The following is a 24,982-nucleotide window of genomic DNA, read 5'->3' on the forward strand; positions in this document are numbered from 1 at the left end:
TCCAATATGTCTTTAAAGTGCCAACTAAAATGCCAGCAACAAAGGACAGTTTCAAAGTGTCTTCCATTGCCCCATAATAAGTAAAAATGGAAGCGCAAAATTTATGCTAGCTCAAATCAGCAGTAATGAGTCGGCAACAGAGCGCGTTGTAAGAATATCTACTGTGCAGAGACCAGTGATATCACTTGTTGGAACGGCGTTGGACGCAGCCCACTGGGCGTTTTGACAATGCGCTCTGTTGCTAGCTCATTACTGCTGATTTGAGCCGTCAACAGAGCGCATTGCCATTGTGCAGATCGCACAGTGTATATCGTGCAGGGACTAGTTCAGTTTCTGAAACCTGCATCGCTGATGAAGCTTTGTGTTGGGGATGGGCGGGGGCTGCTGCAGTGACCACAGTCTCTGCCCCTGATGAAGCTTTGTGTCAGGGATGGGCGGGGGCTGCTGCAGTGACCACAGTCTCTGCCCCTGATGAAGCTTTGTGTTAGGGATGGGCGGGGGCTGCCGCAGTCTCTGCTCCTGATGAAGCTTTGTGTCAGGGATGGGCGGGGGCTGCTGCAGTGACCACAGTCTCTGCCCCTGATGAAGCTTTGTGTTAGGGATGGGCGCGGGCTGCCGCAGTCTCTGCCCCTGATGAAGCTTTGTGTTAGGGATGGGCGGGGGCTGCCGCAGTCTCTGCCCCTGATGAAGTTTTGTTTGAATGTTCCGGCATGCATTGTGATTCTCAAATGAAGCATCATCAAAAAGAAAGTGAAACAAAAAGCCATTAGTGTAGTTAGGGGAGGAAAAGGAGTTTTTAATCCATGTTTATTACAGAATCGTTTAGATTATGGCACTAAATAGATAGGGCTTTAGGATGAAAATAACTTTGAACTTTGGACCACCCCTTTAAGTGAGGAACAGTATAGGAAGAAGCATAGAAAAAAAATGGTTTCTATGATCTGAATGAAGTGGGGACAGTGTTGAGGCATGAAAAGTTACCTGTTATCACTTGAGAGGGCGTGAAACCTGAAACTTGTAACATATTTGTTATAATTGCTACTGTATTTTCAACAAAGTTCCTGTAAATTTACTTCAGTCTGGGACAGATACAAGCTGAACAACTCAAGTCACCTTGTCTTATACTTGCTCCACTTGTTACTTCTTTTTTTTTCATCCTGAGGGGTCATTGTCTTGGGGGCTTTTTTGCATACTTTGATGAAATTTGAGCCATCAGGAAAAGTGAAATCATTGCATCTAGTGGAGAATGTTAAGGTATAAATAATTATTGTCATGATACCAGTGCTTGGTGACCGGCACTTCTGGGGTTAATGTTCTGATCGCAGTGCAGACTCTCACCTGCACACCTGGGACCTATTATGGTGGCCTCTCATTGGTTCTGGGGAGGCTTCTTATAGCCTCAGGAAGCTCCCATCCCCCGTCAGTTATACTTTCACCCTTGGCATTGTGTGGTGACCCCTGAGTGTGTTAGTGCTGTGTTCTGGTTGCTTGATTCTCTGTGTATGACTCGGTCTGTTCTCTGGATTTTGTTTTGGATTCTGCCTGGAACCTTCTACGGCTGTTTGGTTTTGATCGACTGTCCGTTCTGTCTCATCCCTGGTACTGTACTGATATCTTGTGTATGACCTTTGGCTTTGTCTGACCTCCCGTCTGTTTATCCCTCCTGCACCTCGCTTGCCTGGATTGTGCCTGACTTCTGCTTTGCCCGACTCTGAGTTTTCTTCCTCCGCTGAAAGCAGGATGCTAAGCCCCGCCCCCTTGCAGTCACATGACCGTTCTGTGCCTGCTTCCTAAACTTCTACATTCAGGTCCCGTGCATCATTATTGTCCGGCTGTTCTTGTCCCCAGGGGTCCCTACGGTGCGGGTGAGTCCCTGCTTAGCACAGGCTGTACGCTGGCGCTGTCAGGACCCTGACATTATAACTGACCACTAAGTTTTTTGGGGGGTTTTTATGCAGAGAGTTATGGATCCCATACAGTCTTTGGCTGACCGGATGAAAAGCCTGAGTCAGATATTTCAGGGTTTATCTCTGGAGCAGCAACTCTGGCTCGTTCTCAGCAGCAGGTTTCTGAGACAGTGCGGGGAGCTCTAGCTGCTGGGTCTCTGGGGGCTGGGGCGAGTGATGTTGTTTTGGTGTCCCCAGAACCACCTGTTAAACTGCCTGACTTTTTTTCTGGAAACAAAAAAGAGTTCAGGGTCTTCATGGAGGGATGCAAACTTTTTTTTAGTTTGAGACCACGTTCCTCTGGGGACGAAAGTCAGAAGGTAGGGGTCGTTATGTCTCTATTAAGAGGGTCCCCACAAGCTTGGGCTTTCTCCCTTTCTCCCACTGCCCCTGAGAGAGTGTCGGTGAATGCATTTTTTGAGACCCTCGGGCACATTTATGATGAGACTGACTGAGTGCGAGTGGCAGAGGACATGGTGATGAGTGTCTGTCAGGGGAAACACACGGCTGAGTGGTTTTGTACAGAATTCCGCCGCTGGGCCGCAGAGGTCTCTTGGAACGACGCCGCACTCCGAGGACTCTTTCGCAGAGGCTTGTCCGAGCGACTGCAGGATGCCTTGGCGTTACATCCCCCACCTAACTCTCTCGAGGACGCCATGACCCAGGCCATCCGGATGGACCGCAGGCTGCGGGCCAGAGGGGTGATACAGGTGGAAACTCCATTGTTCCCCTGTGGAAAAGAGACTGCCCCTGAGCTCATGGATCTAGGCGCCCTCTCCCTGAAGGATACGGAGAGGAAACGCCGGAAGGACAAGCAGTTATGCTTTTACTGCGGTAAAACGGGACATTGGAAAAGGGAGTGTCCTGATTGCCCGTCTTCAAACCCGGTCGGTCGGGAAACGACTAGGTCTGGGTAGTCAACGGGGAGACTACTCAGACCCTCAGGTACCCTTTTCCTCGTTTTCTAAAGTGCTACTGCCTGTGGAACTGTTTGTGGACGGTAGTTTTTTTCCTCTACAGCCTTCGTGGACTGCGGGTCATCGATTAATCTCATTGACTCCCAATTGGTCACACACTGCAAGATAGGGACAGTTAGGCTCAAGGTTCCGATCAAGGTGATGGCCATTGACTCCTCTCCCCTCACTAAGGAGGGAATTCGCTTTATGTCTGACTTGCTTTCGCTCAGAGTGGGCGCTACTCATGTGGAAAACCTAAGTTGTTTTGTGCTGGACAATCTACCTGCAGGGTTGGTGTTGGGCATGCCCTGGTTACAACGCCATAACCCAATTATTAACTGGAAACGGGGGTGATTGTTCAATGGGGGTTTAATGATTTTGAGTCATGTGATAAATCCGCACTGCTGGTTGAACCTGTTAAATCTGTGTCTGTATCATCTGTCGAGCTGGAAGGTATTCCGGAATGCCTGAAGGACTTCGAAGATGTATTCTCCGAAAGCGAGGCCGAGACGTTACCGCCACATAGACCCTTTGACTGCGCTATTGAGCTGGTCCCGGGGGCTAAATTACCTAAAGCCTGTCTGTTTAATTTGTCCGGTCCTGAGCGCTTGGCTATGAAGGAGTACATTGCTGAAAGTCTGCGCAAAGGACACATACGTCCTTCAGTCTCACCTGTGGCGGCAGGTTTCTTTTTTGTAAAGAAAAAAGATGGCGGGTTACGTCCCTGTCTCAACTTACGGGAGCTTAATCAGATTACTGTACGGAATACGTACCTTCTTCCGTTGATTCCCGATTTTTGTAACCAACTATCAGGGGCAAAGTGGTTTTCTAAACTGGATCTTCGGGGGGCATATAATTTGATAAGGGTCCGACAAGGGGATGAATGGAAAACCGCGTTCCTCACGACCGAGGGACTATTTGAAAATTTAGTCATGCCGTTTGGTCTTACCAACGCCCCCGCCATATTTCAGAATTTCATCAACGTGGTATTCTCAGATCTCATTGGTCATTTTGTCGTTATCTATTTTGATGATATTTTGATATACTTCACCGACAAGCATTCTCATTTGGAACATATACGAACTGTTCTCCAAAGACTGAGAGAAAATCATCTGTATGCCAAATTGGAGAAATGTGTATTCTGTGTGGAAGAATTGTCTTTTTTGGGGTTAATTGTATCCGGGGAGGGTTTTCGCATGGACCCCAAGAAGGTGCAGGCCATTGCGGATTGGGTGCAACCCAGAGATCTTAAGGGTCTTCAGCACATCTTGGGGTTCGCCAATTATTACCGCAAATTTATCCGGGGGTTTTCGCAAGTGGTCAAACCTCTCACGGATCTAACATGCAAAGGTGCGGATGTGAGAAATCACTCGCAAAAGAGGCCTTTGCGACGCTGAAAAAATGTTTTATGTCTGCTCCTGTCTTGATACAGCCAGATCCTACCAAGCCATTTGTGGTGGAGGTGGACGCCTCCGAGGTGGGGGTGGGGCGGTGTTGTCTCAAGGGCCTGCCACTCTAACCAAACTCAGGCCATGTCCTTCTTTTCCAGGAAGTTCTCTGCTGCTGAAAGAAATTATGATGTAGGCAATAGAGAGCTTCTTGCGGTTAAGTTGGCGTTTGAGGAATGGAGGCAATTTTTGGAGGGGGCCAGTCACCCGGTCACTGTGATCACTGATCACAAAAATTTGTCTTACATCGAGTCTGCTAAAAGATTAACGCCCAGACAGGCCCGTTGGTCACTTTTTTTTCTCGTTTCCAGTTTATGATTACATTCCGTCCAGGGTCAAAGAATGTCAAGGCTGACGCCTTATCTCGTAGTTTTCACCCTGTGTCTGTCCCTGAGCCACCGTCATCCATTCTGCACCCTGGGGTGGTGTTAGCAGGGATCTCGTCTGAATTGGAACGGGAAATTGAGGGGTCCCAGTCGCTGGCTCCTGCGGCCAAGCCAGGGGGCAAGTTGTTTGTTCCAGAGCAACTTCGCCTTAAACTCTTGCAAGAGTTCCACGAATCCAAGTTGTGTGCTCACCCTGGTATATCAGCCACGCGACTGGCGGTGGCTAGGATCTTCTGGTGGCCTACTCTGGGTTCTGATGTTAAGAAATTCATTTCTGGTTGTGGGGTCTGCGCTCGTTCTAAAAGCTCCCATAGCCGGCCGGCGGGGGAGCTGATGCCCTTGGAAGTTCCCGAAAGACCGTGGACCCATCTGTCCATGGATTTTATTACCAATCTTCCCTCTTCCAGGGGTAATACGGTGGTATGGGTAGTGGTAGACAGATTTTCTAAGCAGGCTCATTTTGTACCCCTGTCCACATTACCTTCTGCTGAGATCTTATCCAGATTGTTTGTGCAGCATGTGGTCCGCTTGCATGGGGTACCCCTAAATGTGGTGTCTGATCATGGTGTGCAGTTTGTGGCTAAGTTTTGGCGTGCTTTCTGCAAAAAATTAGGGATATCTCTGTCCTTTTCGTCTGCATACCATCCTGAGAGTAATTGTCAAACGGAACGCACTAATCAGTCTCTGGAACAGATCCTCAGATGTCTGACTTCTGCTAGACAGAATGACTGGTGTGATATACTGCCATTGGCTGAATTTGCCTTGTGAGTCAATCCACTGGTATGTCCCCTTTCTTGATCAACTATGGGTTCAGTCCTCATTTTGGTGAGTTTTCTCATCTGGATTCGGGGTGCCCCGGGGCTGAGGACTCTGTTCAGCGGTTAAAAGATACATGGGCAGAAGTCCAGCAGCGTATATCTAGGTCTCAAGGCAGGTATAAGTTTTTCGCAGACAGGAAACGAACACCTGGTTCCATGTTTCAGGTGGGAGAGAAAGTTTGGCTCTCCATGCGAAACATTAAGTTAAAGGTTCCGTCAGCCAAGATGGGCCCCAAATTCATTGGCCCGTACAAGATTGTGGAAAAAATCAACCCGGTAGCGTACAGGCTGTGCCTTCCACCCTCTTTCAAGATCCCTGACGTCTTTCATAGATCTCTACTGAAGCCGTTTGAAGCAGTCCGGGGAGAATCCGAGTCCGCTGCTCCCCCGGTTTCGGTTGAGGGACATGTGGAATATGAGATTGGTCACATTGTAGATTCTAGGTTGGTACGGCGGTCAGTACAGTACCTAGTTCATTGGAAGGGGTATGGGCCAGAGGACAGGTCCTGGGTGCCGGCCCGTTTGATGTATGCCGATCGTCTGGTTCAGGCTTCCCATGCTAGGTACCTGGGCAAGCCTGGGGGTCCAGAGGCCCCCCGTTGAGAGGGGGGTACTGTCATGATACCAGTGCTGGGTGACCAGCACTTCTGGGGTTAATGTTCTGATCGCAGTGCAGACTCTCACCTGCACACCTGGGACCTATTATGGTGGCCTCTCATTGGTTCTGGGGAGGCTTCTTATAGCCTCAGGAAGCTCCCATCCCCCGTCAGTTATACTTTCACCCTTGGCATTGTGTGGTGACCCCTGAGTGTGTTTGTGCTGTGTTCTGGTTGCTTGATTCTCTGTGTGTGACTCGCTCTGTTCTCTGGATATCGCTTTGGATTCTGCTTGGTACCTTCTATGCCCGTTTGGTTTTTGATCTCTGCTTGGCCCTGACTGTCCGTTCTGTCTCATCCTGGGACTGTACTGATATCTTGTGTATGACCTTTGGCTTTGTCTGACCTCCTGTTTGTTTATCCCTCCTGCACCTCGCTTGCCTGTATTGTGCAGGAGGAAAGCAGGATGCTAAGCCCCGCCCCCTTGCAGTCACATGACCGTTCACATGACCGTAGGTCCTGTGCCTGCTTCCTAAACTTCTACATTCAGGTCCCGTGCATCGTTATTGTCCGGCTGTTCTTGTCCCCAGGGGTCCCTATGGTGCGGGTGAGTCCCTGCTTAGCACAGGCTGTACGCCGGTGCTGTCAGGACCCTGACAATTATGAGGCGAAAGGAAGTTTTTCAAGGTTATCTTCAAGTTTTAGGATTATAGGTCTTTTAAACTAACACGTTGTAATAACTGTTTGTTGTTTTCCATTCAGGGCACCAACGTTTTAGATACATCATTAATGAGAGGCAGAGCGTCGCTTGGCAAGAAGAGATGTCATCGAACTCCTGCAGCAGGAACGTGCACTGCCCAAGAGGAGACTGATGCCGAATATTGGATGTTTCGGGACTCCACAGGTATACAAACTGTAGAAGACTTTGGGGAGTATACGCCAGTCTTAATGCAGTCCGACGCATCAAATTCATTAAGAAGTGCCCGTCGCGATCAGCACATGTTTTCAGGGGTGTGCGGTCTCTGTGCCCCTCACCAGAAATGGGGACTGATGTACCATTTCTGCCATAAGAAAAGCAAGCATTTTTTGCTAAATTTGATAGGTGGATGTAGTGATTCCCCGTCTCACCCCAGTGATGCCCATTTTGGCAGAGCTGCTTCAAACCAGTGTGTAAGCGCCAAAGGTAGCACAAAAATTGTGTGAGTCTTCAAAGCATTTCACGTCACTTTTCTGGCGTAAAAGCTTTAATAAATCAGTCCCACAGTTTTGAAGTTGCTCTATAAAAGGATAAAAAAATCTATTTCGGTCTTTGTTGCTAGATGTCTGTAGTATTCAAGGAATAGGTTCTCTTTAATTCATCACCCTCAGAAACTTGACGTGGTAAAAGAAAACTAAACTATATCCCTTTTAATAAGTAGATAATTTTAGGGAACATGTAAAATGATCTTTTTATCTTTCAAGGGAATCTGTAAGCCGGTTTTTAGTATTTAATCTGAGAGCAGCATAATGTAGCCACTGTGAGCCTGATCACAGTGATATGTGACTTATTAGGCTGCGTGCTGTAGTTTCTATATAATCAGTGTTTAATCAGCAGTTTTTCACTAGAGGACTACATTTCACATGCAGACCAGTCAGGCTAATCTGTGTAACCCCGCCCCACCACTGATTGACAGCTTGCTGACAATTCACAGTGTACACAGGAAGCTGCCAGTCAGGGGTGTGGGTGGGATTATACAGAGCAGAAAACTTAGCTCTGCTACATATGCAGCAAACAAAACAGGGATTCTAACAAAACTACACCAAGCAGTCCAATAAGTGATACATCCCTGGAATCAAGGCCTCTATCTCTACATTATGCTACTATCAGATTTCATAGCAAAAACCTGCTGAAAGATAGCCTTTAAGAGAATGAGGCCAAAGTTGATTTATACTGTCTCACTATCTAGACAGGTGTATCAGATTTTCTGCCTCTGAGCTGTTAGATATCAATGCGAGGGGAATAGAGTGAATGTAGCATGTAAACAAAGGGCAGATCTGTGCTGCTGTCTTCATGCTGGATGTAATGCTATATAAAGCAATGTAAGATGCATTCCTGTTTATTAAGATTCATTTTTAGAGCTCAAGCTGCCCGAGACACTCATAGAATCATAGAATGGTAGAGTTGGAAGGGACCTCCTGGGCCATCTGGTCCAAACCCCTGCTCAAAGCAGGATCCACTAAATCATCCCAGACAGATGTCTGTCCAGCCTCTGTTTGAAGACTTCCATTGGAGGAGAACTCACCACCTCCCGTGGCAGCCTGTTCCACTCATTGATCACCCTCACTGTCAAAAAGTTTTTTCTAATATCTAATCTGTGTCTCCTCCCATTCAGTTTCATCTCATTCATCCCAATGAGGCCACATTGAGTATTTGGTCAGTATTTTACATCAGTATTTGTAAGCCAAAAACCAGGAGTGGGCGAAAAATGTAGAAGTGTTACATGTGTTACTATTATGCTTTCCTCTGATTGTTCCTCTGTTGATTTTGGCTTACAAGTACTGGTGTAAATTACTGACCAAATATTGAACATGGCCTAAATCTGATAAGCCACAATAAAGCCCATTTACACTAGCCAATTATCATTATGATTCGTTTCTTTCTTAGCAACTATAATAATAATAATAATTGATCGGTGTAAACATAGGAGATCAACAATTAAACATTAGTTTACTGTTTACTGGAACCAGACACTATGCATTACCTGCATGTGAACAGAGCCCTATACAGGTCTTTATTGTGCAAACATATACTAAGCAGTCACCTCCTCATGAATGTGTAGGTGGTGAGTGGCTATTTAGTATTTTGCACCTGTGTTGCCAACATCTTTGCTACATGGGCTGGCTGCATCCTGTAGTGCATTTGTTTAGAGGCCTGGGCAGGTAAGGGTATGCACACGCTGCAGATTCTGCTGCGGATCCGCAGCGGTTTTGGTCCTGCGGATCCGCAGCAGTTTCTGCTGCGTTGTACAGTACCATTAAAATCAATGCAAAATGAAAACCGCTGTGCAAACAGTGCGGATTTTTCCGCGCAGATTTCCTTCGGTTTTAAGTCCGCAGCATGTCAATTCTTTGTGCGGATTCCGCTGAGGTTTGGGACCTCAAACCGCAGGGGTAACTCGCAGGCTAAACCGCAGGTCTTTTGACCTGCGGATTTACCTGCGGTTTTTGACAAATCCGTGCGGAAAAATCCGCAGGACAATCCGCAACGTGCGCGCACACCCTAAGCGGTGCTGTCCCTTTTTTTCCCTGCTGTACACTTAAAGGGAACCTGTCACCAGTTTTTGAGCCTATGAACAAATGCCGCCATCTTTAACTGTTCCTGTGCTGCATTTCACAAACGTGTCTGTCAACTCCTGACTCCCCCTGTATGCCCCCAAAAATACCATTTGATATGCTCCCGTGCTGTATGTAAATAAGAGTGGTCTGGTCCGATGGGCATCTTTCCTGCCGCGTACGTCCCTCCTCTCTGCTCCTAATCGCGTCCTCCTGCTTTGATTGGTGTGATGCGTTATCCACATAATGAGCTGAGAGCTTGCACAGTAGCCTCACAGGACCGATCAAATGCACTCTGCTCTGCCCTACTGTGAGCAGAGCATTTAACAGCACTGTGCATGCGCATTGCGACGTCATTTGAGTGAGGCTACTGCACAGGTGCGAGATCTCGGTTCGCCATTCACATCAATCACAACTATGCGCTTGCACATTGCTATTTTATGCTCTGTTCACAGTAGGGTAGAGCAGAGTGCGCCTGTGCAGTCCTGTGAGCAGGGCCGGACTGGCCATCCGGCAATTCTGGCAAATGCCTTGTCAAGGAACGCAAAACCACATTCAAGAAGTTTATTAACCCTTCAGGTGCTTCACAAGAACTAAAGCAATGTTGAAGGACAAAATGAACATTTAACTTTTTTCACAAAAAGCTTACTTTGGAACCATTTTTTTATTTTCACAAGGGTATCAGGAGAAAATGGACCCCAAAATTTGTTGAGCTGCACTTACTATTCTGCTGGAGGAGTCACTGTGTACATTCTTTACATTACTGATCCTGAGTTACATCCTGTATTATACTCAGAAGGGAGGGAGCACTGTTTGACTTTTTGAACGCAAAATTGTCTGGAATCAATGGTGGCACCATGTCGCGTTTGGAGACTCCCTGATGTACCTAAACAGTGGAACCCCCCAATTCTAACTCCAACCCTAAACCCCAACACACCCCTTATCGTAATCCCAACCCTAATCATAGGGTTGGGATTAAGGTTAGGGGCGTGTTAGGGTTATGGTTGGAGTTGGGATTAGGGTTGTGGTAAGGGGTGTGTTGGGGTTAGGGTTGGAGTTAGAACTGAGGGGTTTCCACTGGCTAGGTACAGCATGGGGTCTTCAAACACAACATGGCGCCACCATTGATTCCAGCCAATTTTGCGTTCAAAAAGTCAAACAGTGCTCCCTCCCTTCCGAGCCCCGACATGTGCCCAAACAGTGGTTTACCCCCACATATGGGGTATCAGCCCACTCAGGAAAAATTGCACAACAACTTTGGGGGTCTAATTTCTCCTGTTACCCTTGGGAAAATAAAAAAGTGGGGGCTAAAAAATTATTTTTGTGGAAAAAAATGATTTTTTATTTTCACGGCTCTGCATTATAAACTTCTATGAAGCACTTGGGGGTTCAAAGTGCTCACCACATATCTAGATAAGTTCCTTGGGGGGGTCTAGTTTCCAAAATTGGGTCATTTGTGGGGGGTTTCTACTGTTTAGGCACATCAGGGGCTCTGCAAACGTAACATGATGTCCGCAGACCATTCCATCAAAATCTGCACTTCAAAACGTCACTACTTCCCTTCCGAGCCCCGACGTGTAGGGATGGTGACTTGACGGACAGACGTGACTGGTAGTAGGAGGGGACGGTTTGTGCACTAGAGACGGAGATTGACAGGATAGAAGGGTGACAGCTGGGAAAGGTGGATAAGAGAGTGCAGTACCAGGAAATGACCACAAGATGGCAGGGGGGAGTAGCTTAGGACTTAACATCAGCTTATGGCTTGAGAAATGCTTAGTCATGGGGGGCGGGGAGATAGGAACCCAGGAGGGGAATTCCCGGTGAGAGAGGGGATAAATAGAACAGGGTAGGGTTCCAGGAAGGCTAGTCCCGGGAGGAGCTCGGTAGAAGACAGTGAAGAGAGAAGAGCTCAACCAGGGGACGGACAGCAAAGAGACAGTCAGGGGGGTGGCCCTCACCCGACGGACCGCAGGACAGATGAGGCCCCGGGGGTATCGACTGGACGACGACCTCGGGCAGGTGAAGCGCTGGCGGTAGATTGGTCTAGGACAGCCCCAGTGCAAGATCCGCGGGGGACGTTACTTCAACTGGAGCAAAGGTGCAGGTACCCGGGCCTGGAGACAGAGAACTGTAAGGAGGCTGCGGTGCGTGGTCGTCAAGAGGACAACGAATAAATCCAGAGCTGTTACAATTGAAATCTGTCTCCGCCTCATCCTTGCATCGCCTGGTGTCTGCGTCATCCGGACAGGGTAAGCAGTGGTCCACCCCCCAATCTGGCCCCCTACCACATTTGTAGTAGTCGGCAGGATCGCCGCCGCTAATACGACATCTTCTGCAGCAGGCCTGCGCCTGAAGAATCCAAAAGGACTTGGACTGCTCCCCTGTGGATTACAAATACCTGTGGATTACAAATACCTGTGGACAAGACTGCTCACCTGGGGATTATAAATTGGAGACTTTGTTCCGGATCATCGATGCCATGAGAGGATCCGGGGCGGCACCAGAAGCGGTCCAATATGGCTGTGGTACTCCAACGCCAGGAAGAGGCCCTGACGTTTGCAATTGTTCTGGACGGGCTGGGGCCATCTCCAACGTACCCCTGGGGGGAGCGATGTATGTCTGGGGACCGCCACCCCCTCATACTGGACCTGAGCAGATGGGTGGAGAAGTCAGCCATCACCCCACCCAGGGGCGGGAGTGGCCCGGGAGAGAAGACCGGCTGCGGCTGCTTGGCGCCATTCGACTGTTGCCCACAGGACAGGATGCGACGCTGCAGCTGCTGCTGCCGTGGCCTCGGATGCCTGAAATGGCGGTGGCGTCAGGAGGTCGAGTCTCGCTGGGAGACCTGCTTTTTGGAATCACGGACAGTCCTCAAGACATCGGGCGGAGAAGAGGAGCGACTACGGGCCCTGTGGGAGCAGCCGCCGAAGACATCACCTGGGAGCCTCCCTACGGGATCCCCGAGCCTGGAGGCTAGCCCCGCCGGATGGCGGGGTGAAGAGCGGAGGCTGCGGCAGGAGCCGCGGGGTGACGTGTCGGAAGTCACGACACCGGGGAAGGTGAGAGTTCCCCTGGCTCTGCCGGCGGCTCCGCAAGCGGCCCCCACCACCCGGCCGCACCACGCGGCCTCCTGCGCTCATGTAAGCCCGGCTGCGGAGGACTCTGCGGCCTCCGCCGGGTTGAGCAATGCCCCCGTTCCCATCCCCGAGCCTCCCATCCCCGAGCCGGTGTCGCCGGAGCGGTACCAGCCCGCAGCCGACGCTGCTGCATTCCACCTGCCAGCAGCGGCCAATCCCCTGAAGCCGGTCACCACTCCGGCCCCGTCTGCGACTCTGGTTGCAGCCTGCCCCGCGGCCGCATCTGCGTCACCTCCGAAGTCGGCTGCGGCCTGCTTGTTGGGCTTTGCGGCCTATCAGAAACCGCGGCTGCCCCTGCCCGCCACCCGGCCCCAGCGGTTGCTGGGCCGCCGACATCTACGGCCGCCTCTGCCCCGCTCTCAACCCCGGCGGTGTCCCGCCCATCGGACTCCGGGACCTACACGTTTGGGTCGCGGAGGTCATCCAGAAGGAAAAGGCCAGGGAGCAGGAGGTTTGGAACCTGCTCCATGAGAGAGGGGAGGCTGGCATGGCGGCTTCACGATCTATGTGCCGGCTCGTGTACACCAACCTGAAAAAGGGATATGGGTTCATTCGGGACCTCGCAACCGGCCAGAAGGTGTACATCAACGTGTCTTCCATCCGTCACGGCCGGGCTTTGCGAGAGGGGGACTTGGTATCGTACTACAAAGAGTACTGTCCCCGCAGCTACTACGCGGTAGCCGTAATCGCTAAACCCTAAGCCCACGAGCCCCCATAAAAAGGACCCCTAGAGACACTCCCTGCATCCCGGGAGCTCCACGGCTGTGGGGCCCCTTGCTACCGGCTATCAGGAGATGGCCCGGACTGTCGGGATTCTGATGCACCGTTGTGCAGGCCACAAGGACAGTTTTCCGTCCAGGTTACGAAGAATGTTGTTATGTTGTTCGATTTGTTTTCCTGACATAGCGGGGATGCGGAAAAGGGAGTATTAATGTTAAAGGGAGGGGGAGTCTTTATTTTAAAGATGCTGTGCGGAAAATATCGTGTTGGAAATAATGTTAACATGTTTGAAAAAAAAAGAAGAGAAAAACCAAAAAAAAAAAAAAAAAAAAAAAAAGAGAAAAAGGGGTTACTCCGGATGAGTAACTCCTACGGTTATTAACCCCTTAATGTCCAGACATCTCCCCTGCTTTAATGAGGGCTCCGGCGCTGAGCCCGCATCAAAGCCAGGACATGTCAGCTCCTATGGAGGCTATTGAAGCATGCCAAATGTAAAAAAAAAAATGTTTAAAAATAAAAAAATTAAAAAAACCTAAAAGTTCAAATCACCCCCTTTCGCCCCAATCAAAATAAAACAGTAAAAAAAAATCCCACATACACATATTAGGTATCGCCGCGTTCAGAATCGCCCGATCTATCAATAAAAAAAAGCATTAACCCAATCGCTAAACGGCGTAGCAAGAAAAAAATTCAAAACACCAGAATTACGTTTTTTTTGGTCGCCAAGACATTGCATTAAAATGCAATAACGTGCGATCAAAAGAACGTATCTGCACAAAAGTGGTATCATTAAAAACGTCAGCCCGGCACGGAAAAAATAAGCCCTCACTCGACCCCAGATCATGAAAAACGGAGACGCTACGGGTCTCGGAAAATTTCGCACATTTTTTTTTTTTTTTTTGCAAACTTTGGAATTTTTTTCCACCACTTAGATAAAAGAGGACATAGACATGTTTGGTGTCTATGAACTCGTAATGACCTGGAGAATCATAATGGCAGGTCACATTTAGCGTCTAGTGAACCTAGCAAAAAAGCCAAGCAAAAAACAAGTGTGGGATTGCACTTTTTTTGCAATTTCACCGCACTTGGAATTTTTTTCCCGTTTTCGAGTACATGACATGGTAAAACCAATGGTGTCATTTAAAAGTACAACTCGTCCCGCAAAAAATAAGCCCGCACATAGCCATATAGACGGAAAAATAAAAAAGTTATGGCTCTGGAAAGAAGGGGAGGGAAAAATGAAAATGCAAAACCAAAAGTACCCCTGGTCGTTAAGAGGTTTAAGTAAAAGTAATAGTATGTTAAAGTTGATTTTGTGAATAGTGTGTAACAAAAAGAAAGTGTGTAACAGGTTCCGGGTACGAGGTAGATATGACGAAGACGCCGACCATGACTCTTTTTAGGTGAAGAACGAAGTGACGAAGAACATGGTACCAGACAGTGGTCCGTCAGTCAGGTCCCCAACACCACGGACACCCCAAAAGGATAGGCGGGCGCAGTGGCGTAGCAACTGTTTGTGGCGCCCGGGGCGGTCGAAAAATTTGCCGCCCCTTTGGTCGTTGATAATTCGGAAGCATTCGAAGAGCCCACACTACACTCAAAGATCTAATTTTTAGTCTGCTACTAACTCTGCTGTTATTATTTCTAAATTTCTAGACTTTCATCTTCTTGCAGTTCTCTATATATATGTATGTATTAGCTTGATGATGCTGGATGAAGACCTAATGGCTTTTTTAATAATAATTTTTAAAAATGTGACAGAAAGTACAAATTATTTTGGCGTACAGGGGGCGGACACTGACAGCTTGGGGCCCCTGTGCAAGAAATGTGTCCGGGCCCCCCTCCTTTTATGGCGTCAAAGCTACGTGTGTGTGTGTGTATGTATATATAGATAGATAGATATTGATATTATATAGCCACACACACAAACATACAGGTATATATATTACATAGTCTCCTTTAGTATGTATATTGCTGTCCCTTACACAGTGCCCTCTCTTGTTATGTACAGTACCGTCCAGGGCCGGCCCGAACGTATAGGTGAACTAGGCGGCCGCCTAGGGCGCCGACCCAAAGGGGGCGCCAGAGAAAAAATAGAAAAAATTATAAAAAATCTTTTCAAAAGGCAAAAAGTTTTAGGGATGGAAAGAAAAGTGTACATATTTAAGGGCAAATATGACGCAAGAGAGGTTGGTTGGGTTGGCAACAATTTCGATAGAATCTGAAGTTGCTAAACAAATTAATCTCAGTGACTTAGTGTCATCCTTTTAAAAAAAAAAGGCAAGGAAACAAAAATTTTAATTACCTATGGTCGTTTTTGTTTTGTGTTATTGATTATTTTGTATATATTTGTCCTATACAACTTCTCAGAAGATTAAAGAGTTTGGAGAGAGTTAATTAATCATTGTTGTTGTGCTTTATTTTGCTCCAAAATTTATATCCCAAGTTTTCATCTACTGCCAAGAATAGTAGGGGCGCAACAAAATAGTTTCGCCTAGGGCGCCGTATTCTCTCGGGCCGGCCCTGGTACCGTCCCTTACATATTGGATTATATAGAGCCCTATTTTTTATTACATACCGTCCTGTCTTGTTAGCTGTATAATGCAATGATGGCTGATGGAGCATGGGAAAGCTTCCTTTCTAATGGAGGAGCTGATGGACTGGTAGTTTGGTCACCGGCTCCTCGATCAGCAGTCATTTTATATCTAAAAAGAGAGGGGACTATGCAATAAAAGAGGGCACTGTAAATAACAAAATTAACAAGAATACACTATGTAAGAGACAGCACTATACACTCACTGGCCACTTTATTAGGTACACCATGCTAGTAAGGGGTTGGACCCCCTTTTGCCTTCAGAACTGCCTCAATTCTTCGTGGCAGAGATTCAACAAGGTGCTGGAAGCATTCCTCAGAGATTTTGGACCATATTGACATGATGGCATCACACAGTTGGCGCAGATTTGTCGGCTGCACATCCCTGATGCGAATCTCCCGTTCCACCACATCCCAAAGATGCTCTATTGGATTGAGATCTGGTGACTGAGGAGGCCATTTGAGTACAGTAAACTCATTGTCATGTTCAAGAAACCAATCTGAGATGATTCGAGCTTTATGACATGGCGCATTATCCTGCTGAAAGTAGCCATCAGATGTTGGGTACACTGTGGTCATAAAGGGATGGACATGGTCAGCAACAATACTCAGGTAGGCTGTGGCGTTGCAACGATGCTCAATTGGTACCAAGGGGCCCAAAGAGTGCCCAGAAAAAATTCCCCACACCATGACACCACCACCACCAGCCTGAACCGTTGATACAAGGCAGGATGGATCCATGCTTTCATGTTGTTTACGCCAAATTCTGACCCTACCATCCGAATGTCGCAGCAGAAATCGAGACTCATCAGACCAGGCAACGTTTTTCCAATCTTCTACTGTCCAATTTCGATGAGCTTGTGCAAATTGTAGCCTCAGTTTCCTGTTCTTAGCTGAGAGGAGTGGTACCCAGTGTGGTCTTCTGCTGCTGTACCCCATCTGCCTCAAAGTTCGACGCACTGTGCGTTCAGAGATGCTCTTCTGCCTACCTTGGTTGTAACGGGTGGCAATTTGAGTCACTGTTGCCTTTCTATCAGCTCGAACCAGTCTGCCCATTCTCCTCTGACCTCTGGCATCAACATGGCATTTCCGGCCACAGAACTGCCGCTCACTGGATTTTTTTTCTTTTTCGGACCATTCTCTGTAAACCCTAGAGATGGTTGTGCGTGAAAATCCCAGTAGATCAGCAGTTTCTGAAATTCTCAGACCAGCCCTTCTGGCACCAACAATCATGCCACGTTCAAAGGCACTCAAATCACCTTTCTTCCCCATACTGATGCTCGGTTTGAACTGCAGGAGATTGTCTTGACCATGTCTACATGCCTAAATGCACTGAGTTGCCGCCATGTGATTGGCTGATTAGAAATTAAGTCTTAACACACAGTTGGACAGGTGTACCTAATAAAGTGGCCAGTGAGTGTACATAACAGCAGAGAAAGCTATATAATAAGGGACGGCATCATATATAACTAGAGAGGATGATACGTAATAAGGGATGGTGTTATACATAATAAAAGAGGAATCTAAGTAACTAAGGATGGTGTTATACAGAATTAGTGAGTACACTATATACTAAGGGACTGTGTTAGACATAGTGAGTACACTATATACTAAGGGACTGTGTTAGACATAATAAGCGATAATGTCTTCCTCCACCTCCCCCTGTTCCTAAGGCCATTATAAGTCCCCCTTCCTCCCATCCCAATCCCCCACACCCCTCATTGTCCTCCTCCCCTCGCATCCCATTATTGTTCTCTCCCCCACCCCATCATTGCCCTCTTCACCACCTCCATCATTTTCTTCTCCTCCACCACTATCTTTGCTTTCTCCCCCACCACTCCCATCATTGCCCATTCCACCACCTCCATCATTTCCTCCTCCTCCACCACCCCCATTTATTGCCCTTTCCACCACCACCATCATTGCATTCTCTCCCACCACCCCATCATTGCCCTCTCCATCACCCCCATCATTGCCTTCGCCCCATCACTCCCATCATTGCCTTCTCCTTCAACCCATCACTGCCTTCTCCCCATCACTCCCATCATTGCCTGCTCCATCACCCCATCATTGTCTTCTCCCCATCACTCCCATCATTGCCTTCTCCATCACCCCATCACTGCCTTCTCCCGATCACCCCCATCATTGCCTGCTCCATCACCCCATCACTCACATCATTGCCTTCTCTGCATCACCCCCATCATGGCCTTCTCCCATTACCCCCACATGGCCTTCTCCCATTACCCCCTCAAGGCCTTCTCCCATTACCTCCTCAAGGCCTTCTCCCATTACCCCCTCATGGCCTTCTCCCGTCACCCCAGGCATCATGGCCTTCTCTCCCCATCACGGTCTTCTCATGACCCCATCTCCTCCAGGGCCAGACTAACCTACAGACATACACACAGACATACACACACACATACATACACACACAGACAGACATACACACGCACACAGACATACATACATACACAGACAGACATACACAGACAGACATACACAGACAGACATACACACAGACATACACACACAGACATACACACATACATATACATACACACAGAGACATACATACACACAGACACCACCTCTCTCCTCTCACCTGTCCGCAGCATCGCCCGCATTTCCTCGCTCACACAGCAGCGGCCGCTGAATGATGACGTCATTCAGCAGCGCTCCTCTGTGTCAAACAGGAAGCGCGGCCTCCGGGCAGGAAGCAGGACGGACCCTTGCAGCTCCGCTGCTGCTATTCCCTCTTGCAGGCAGCGGAGCTGCTGTGATCGCTCCCTGCCCGCCGCTGCACTGCACTGTGCCTCCGCGCTTCTCCCACAGAGAGGAATTGCTGCTGCTGCCGCGCCGCCCCCACACACGTGCCGCCTGGGGCGGACTGCCCCCACGCTACGCCACTGGGCGGGCGCCAATGATGATCTTTTAGGCGAAAGGCCTCGGTCATGGCATTCCGGACAGCTGAAGGTAGGGGAAGGAGAGAGTAGTGGGAGGTTCACGCCGTAGAGTAGTCCAGGTGGACCTCGCCAACCAGAAAGAAGTTGTCACGTGGCGTGCGCGCTGGCGAGTAGCAGTAGGCTGCTCGGAGCATGGTGCTCCCTGTTTAGTTCGGCCCTGTGGGCAGCGGGTTTTGGCCGAACGACCGGTCCAACAAGACTGTGGACAAGCTTCAGGACGACGTAGGTAGGGAGTACGATTGTCGGGACGACAATGGACAAAGGAAGGGGGAGTGTGGGGAAGGTGACTTGACGGACAGACGTGACTGGTAGTAGGAGGGGACGGTTTGTGCACTAGAGACGGAGATTGACAGGATAGAAGGGTGACAGCTGGGAAAGGTGGATAGGAGAGTGCAGTACCAGGAAATGACCACAAGATGGCAGGGGGGAGTAGCTTAGGACTTAACATCAGCTTATGGCTTGAGAAATTCTTAGTCATGGGGGGCAGGGAGATAGGAACCCTGGAGGGGAATTCCCAGTGAGAGAGGGGAGAAATAGAACAGGGTAGGGTTCCAAGCAGGCTAGTCCCTGGAGGAGCTCAGTAGAAGGCGGTGAAGAGAGAAGAGCTCGACCAGGGGACGGACAGCAAAGAGACAGTCAGGGGGGTGGCCCTGACCCGACGGACCGCAGGACAGACGAGGCCCCGGGGGTACCAACTGGACGACGACCTCGGGCAGGTGAAGCGCTGGCGGTAGATTGGTCTAGGACAGCCCCAGTGCAAGATCCACGAGGGACGTTACTTCGACTGGAGCAAAGGTGCAGGTACCCGGGCCTGGAGACAGAGAACTGTAAGGAGGCTGCGGTGCGTGGCTGTGGTCGTCAGGAGGACGACGAATAAATCCGGAACTGTTACTATTGAAATCTGTCTCCGCCTCGTCCTTGCATCGCCTGGTGTCTGCGTCATCCGGACAGGGTAAGCAGTGGTCCACCCCCCAATCCGGCCCCCTACCACAGACGTATGCCCAAACAATGGTCCCCCCCACATATGGGGTATCAGCGTACTCAGGACAAACTGGACAACAACTTTTGGGGTCCAATTTCTTCTGTTACCCTTGTGAAAATATTATTTTCACAGCTCTGCATTATAAACTTCTGTGAAGCACTTGGAGGTTCAAAGTGCTCACCACACATCTAGATAAGTTCCTTGGGAAGTCTAGTTTCCAAAATAGGGTCAGTTGTGGGGGAGCTCCAATGTTTAGGCACACAGGGGCTCTCCTTACGCGACATGGTGTCCGCTAACGATTGGAGCTAATTTTCCATTCAAAAAGTCAAATGGCTCTTTCCCTTTCGAGCACTGTCCTGCGCCCACACAGTGGTTTATGACCACATATGAGGTATCGGTGTACTCAGGAGAAATTGGCCAACAAATTTTAGGATCCATTTTATCCCGTTGCCCATGTGAAAATGAAAAAATTGAGGCTAAAATAAAATTTTTGTGAAAAAAAAGTACTTTTTCATTTTTACAGATCAATTTGTGAAGCACCTGGGGGTTCAAATTGCTCACTATGCATCTAGATAAGTTCCTTGGGGGTTGTCTAGTTTCCAAAATGGGGTCACTTGTGGGGGAGCTCCAAAGTTCAGGCACACAGGGGCTCCCCAAACGCGACATGGTGTCCGCTAACAATTGAAGCTAATTTTCCATTCAAAAAGTCAAATGGTGCTTCGTCCCTTCCGAGCCCTGCCATGCGCCTAAACAGTGGTTCCCCCCCACATATGGGGTTTCAGCGTACTCAGGACAAATTGGACAACAACTTTTGGGGTCCACTTTCTCCTTTTACCCTTGGGAAAATAAAAAAATTGTTGCTAAAAGATAATTTTTGTGACTAAAAAGTTAAATGTTCATTTTTTTTCTTCCATGTTGCTTCTGCTGCTGTGAAACACCTGAAGGGTTAATAATCTTCTTGAATGTGGTTTTGATCAGCTTGAGGGGTGCAGTTTTTTGTATGGTATGGTATTTTCAGCCATATAGACCCCTCAAACTGACTTCAAATTTGAGGTGGTTCCTAAAAAATGGTTTTGTAATTTTGTTGTAAAAATGAGAAATCTCTGGTCAACTTTTAATCCCTATGGCTGCGTTCACATGTTGCGTTTTTTGTGTGTTTTTGCGGTCTTTTTAAATGCACGATTTTGCCGCGAAAACACAAAAAAACAGCATCCCATGCAATCCTATGGGATTCCGCAATGCTGTGCTAATGCTGCGGATTTTCCCGCGGCGGAATCGCATCGCGGAAAAATACGCAGCATGCTCATTAATTTGCAGAATCGCGGTGATCCCGCACCCATAGGATTGCATTGTTCCGCTTACTTCCCGCATTTGGCTGTGCCCACCATGCGAAAAGTAAGCAGAACATTTGCGGATGGTACCCACAGTCTGGAGGAGAGGAGACTGTCCTCCGGGCTGTGGGTACCATATCCCTGTAAAAAATAGAATAAAAAATGGTGTTATATTCACCTTCCGGCGTCCCGCGCAGCCTTCCCGGGCCTCAGCGATGTTTCCGTTCACAGTAATGCCTTGCGAGACCTTTGATGACGTCGCGGTCTCGCGATAATATAGCGGTTCCTTTTCCTCGCGAGACCGCTACATTATCACGAGACCACGACGTCATCAAAGGTCTCGCAAGGCATTACTGGGAACGGGAGCATCGCTGAGGCCCGGGAAGGCTGCGCGGGACGCCGGAAGGTGAATATAACACCATTTTTTATTTTTTTAATTATTTTTAACATTAGATCTTTTAATACTGATGCTGCATAGGCAGCCTCAATAGTAAAATGTTGGCTAAAATATTGGTAAGCAGGTACCTACATATGTGTAAGAGAACATAATGAATATTCACATGATAAAATAGGCACTAAAAAGAGACAAGTTTACATGAAGTTGTAGTTACGAGTAGAGTTGAGCGAAACGGGTCGAAAAAATTCAAAAGTCGCCGACTTTTGGCAAAGTCGGGTTTCATGAAACGAAACCTGACCCTAGGATGAGGTCGGCCACGAGGTCGGCGACTTACGCGCCAAAGTCGCGTTTCAAAAGTTTGTTTTGCGCTCTTTTTCAGCCAATCAGGATCCACGGACACTGTGGGCAACGTGATGACCTAGGCACGGGTCACCACCATCTTTCAGAAGGGCATGCAAGTGATTGGCTTGCTTTGGTGGGCGTCACAGGGGGTATAAAAGGGCGTGCACGCCGACCGCCATCTTACTTCTGCCGATCTTAGTATAGGGAGAGGTTGCTGCTGATTCTGTAGGGAGAGCGTTAGGCAGGGAAGAAGACAAAAGAACTGCTTCTGCTGCTAGCGATTTGGCCTGCACAACACACAAGTCACTGTGTGTGCAGTGCAAGGGGAGGCTATATTGTGGTGTATCAGTGGTGTTGGTTGTTGGGCTGCCTTCTAAGGCTTCCTGACACGCTGGCATTGCTGTTTACCCACTGCTCCGCAAACTGCTTTTTTAAAAGCAATCCAATCTCCCTTATCCTCTAGTCACTTTGGTCACAGCTGTGCCATCGAGCGTGTCACATAGCGCTCAGATATCAGTGGGCCTCACACAATCCACAAGTGTCCAGTGTCCAAAAGTGTACGCAGAGATTCAAAATCTCCATTATCCTCTCGTCACTTTGGTCACAGGCAGCTGTGCCATCGAGCGTGTCACATAGCGCTCAGATATCAGTGGGCCTCACACAATCCACAAGTGTCCAGTGTCCAAAAGTGTACGCAGAGATTCAAAATCTCCATTATCCTCTCGTCACTTTGGTCACAGGCAGCTGTGCCATCGAGCGTGTCACATAGCGCTCAGATATCAGTGGGCCTCACACAATCCACAAGTGTCCAGTGTCCAAAAGTGTACGCAGAGATTCAAAATCTCCATTATCCTCTCATCACTTTGGTCACAGGCAGCTGTGCCATCGAGCGTGTCACATAGCGCTCAGATATCAGTGGGCCTCACACAATCTACAAGTGTCCAGTGTCCAAAAGTGTACGCAGAGATTCAAAATCTCCATTATCCTCTCGTCACTTTGGTCACAGGCAGCTGTGCCATCGAGCGTGTCACATAGCGCTCAGATATCAGTGGGCCTCACACAATCTACAAGTGTCCAGTGTCCAAAAGTGTACGCAGAGATTCAAAATCTCCATTATCCTCTCGTCACTTTGGTCACAGGCAGCTGTGCCATCGAGCGTGTCACATAGCGCTCAGATATCAGTGGGCCTCACACAATCTACAAGTGTCTAGTGTCCAAAAGTGTACGCAGAGATTCAAAATCTCCATTATCCTCTCGTCACTTTGGTCACAGGCAGCTGTGCCATCGAGCGTGTCACATAGCGCTCAGATATCAGTGGGCCTCACACAATCCACAAGTGTCCAGTGTCCAAAAGTGTACACAGAGATTCAAAATCTCCATTATCCTCTCGTCACTTTGGTCACAGGCAGCTGTGCCATCGAGCGTGTCACATAGCGCTCAGATATCAGTGGGCCTCACACAATCTACAAGTGTCCAGTGTCCAAAAGTGTACGCAGAGATTCAAAATCTCCATTATCCTCTCGTCACTTTGGTCACAGGCAGCTGTGCCATCGAGCGTGTCACATAGCGCTCAGATATCAGTGGGCCTCACACAATCCACAAGTGTCCAGTGTCCAAAAGTGTACGCAGAGATTCAAAATCTCCATTATCCTCTCGTCACTTTGGTCACAGGCAGCTGTGCCATCGAGCGTGTCACATAGCGCTCAGATATCAGTGGGCCTCACACAATCCACAAGTGTCCAGTGTCCAAAAGTGTACGCAGAGATTCAAAATCTCCATTATCCTCTCGTCACTTTGGTCACAGGCAGCTGTGCCATCGAGCGTGTCACATAGCGCTCAGATATCAGTGGGCCTCACACAATCTACAAGTGTCCAGTGTCCAAAAGTGTACGCAGAGATTCAAAATCTCCATTATCCTCTCGTCACTTTGGTCACAGGCAGCTGTGCCATCGAGCGTGTCACATAGCGCTCAGATATCAGTGGGCCTCACACAATCCACAAGTGTCCAGTGTCCAAAAGTGTACACAGAGATTCAAAATCTCCATTATCCTCTCGTCACTTTGGTCACAGGCAGCTGTGCCATCGAGCGTGTCACATAGCGCTCAGATATCAGTGGGCCTCACACAATCCAAAAGTGTCCACTGTCCACAAGTGTGTGCAGAAATTCTAAATCTCCCCTGTCCTATAGACACCTTTTACCTTGTTTTACATTACTATATAGTTTGTTGGATTTTGTCTACATTTCTACCAAAAATGAGGAAGGCTGGTGGAAGAGGCCGTGGAATTGGGCGGGGGTTGGCAGCTGGTAATGATGGTGTTGGTGGTGGATCTGATGGTAGTGGCAAGAGCAAAATAGGACCGAATGCAGGAGGTGCTGACCCTGCGTCATCGTCTGGCTACATAAGGCCTCGAACGCTTAGTTTTCTAGGAGTTGGCAAACCGCTTTTAAAGGCAGAGCATCAGGAAAAAGTTTTGTCTTACATTGCTGACTCAGCCTCCAGCTCTATCGCCTCCTCTTCTTCAGTTGTAAAAAGTAAAAGCACTGAGTCGTCATTGGAGGCTCATGTTCATGAACCACACCTTTCCTTGTGTCCTTCACCCCAACCAAGATTGAAGGATGACGCAGGCCATACTACTGATTACTCCATGGAGCTGTTTTCACATACCATGCCTGGATTATCAAGTCAAATGGTGAATTACCCAGGCCAAGATGAATCTGACATGGAGTGCACTGATGCACAGCCGCTGATGGATGATTCTGCTGGTACATTCACTCAGAGCACTACATTGTCCTCGCAGTGTACAGAGCCAGATTTTGACCCTGATGAGACTCAGGTGCCCCTTCCCGCACACTATACCACCATACACGGTGACACAGAGAAAGGTGCACATGACATAGAAGAGGAGGTGATGGATGACCCAGTTGTTGACCCAGATTGGCATCCATTGGGGGGAAGAGGGTGCTGCTTCCAATAGCTCAGATGAGGAGCATCCACAGCAGACATCGACATCGCAACAGCTGTTATCTGGCAGGCCCGGAGCACTCCAAAGACAG

The 24,982-nt window shown here is 48.6% G+C and overlaps 1 protein-coding gene across 1 annotated transcript in view; it reads left to right on the forward strand.

The window, feature by feature from the left end:
- Positions 1–24,982, forward strand: part of TNKS1BP1 (tankyrase 1 binding protein 1) — a 98,103-nt gene that overhangs the window by 69,778 nt on the left and 3,343 nt on the right. Inside the window, exon 7 of the mRNA XM_073588220.1 lies at positions 6,913–7,054. Within this exon, the coding sequence (XP_073444321.1) occupies positions 6,913–7,054 (142 nt within the window). The remainder of the gene's footprint in view (positions 1–6,912; positions 7,055–24,982) is intronic.

The sequence above is a fragment of the Dendrobates tinctorius genome, unplaced genomic scaffold, assembly GCF_039654945.1.
Source record: "Dendrobates tinctorius isolate UK_male_01 unplaced genomic scaffold, ASM3965494v1 ptg000103l, whole genome shotgun sequence".
Classification (NCBI taxonomy): domain Eukaryota; kingdom Metazoa; phylum Chordata; class Amphibia; order Anura; family Dendrobatidae; genus Dendrobates; species Dendrobates tinctorius.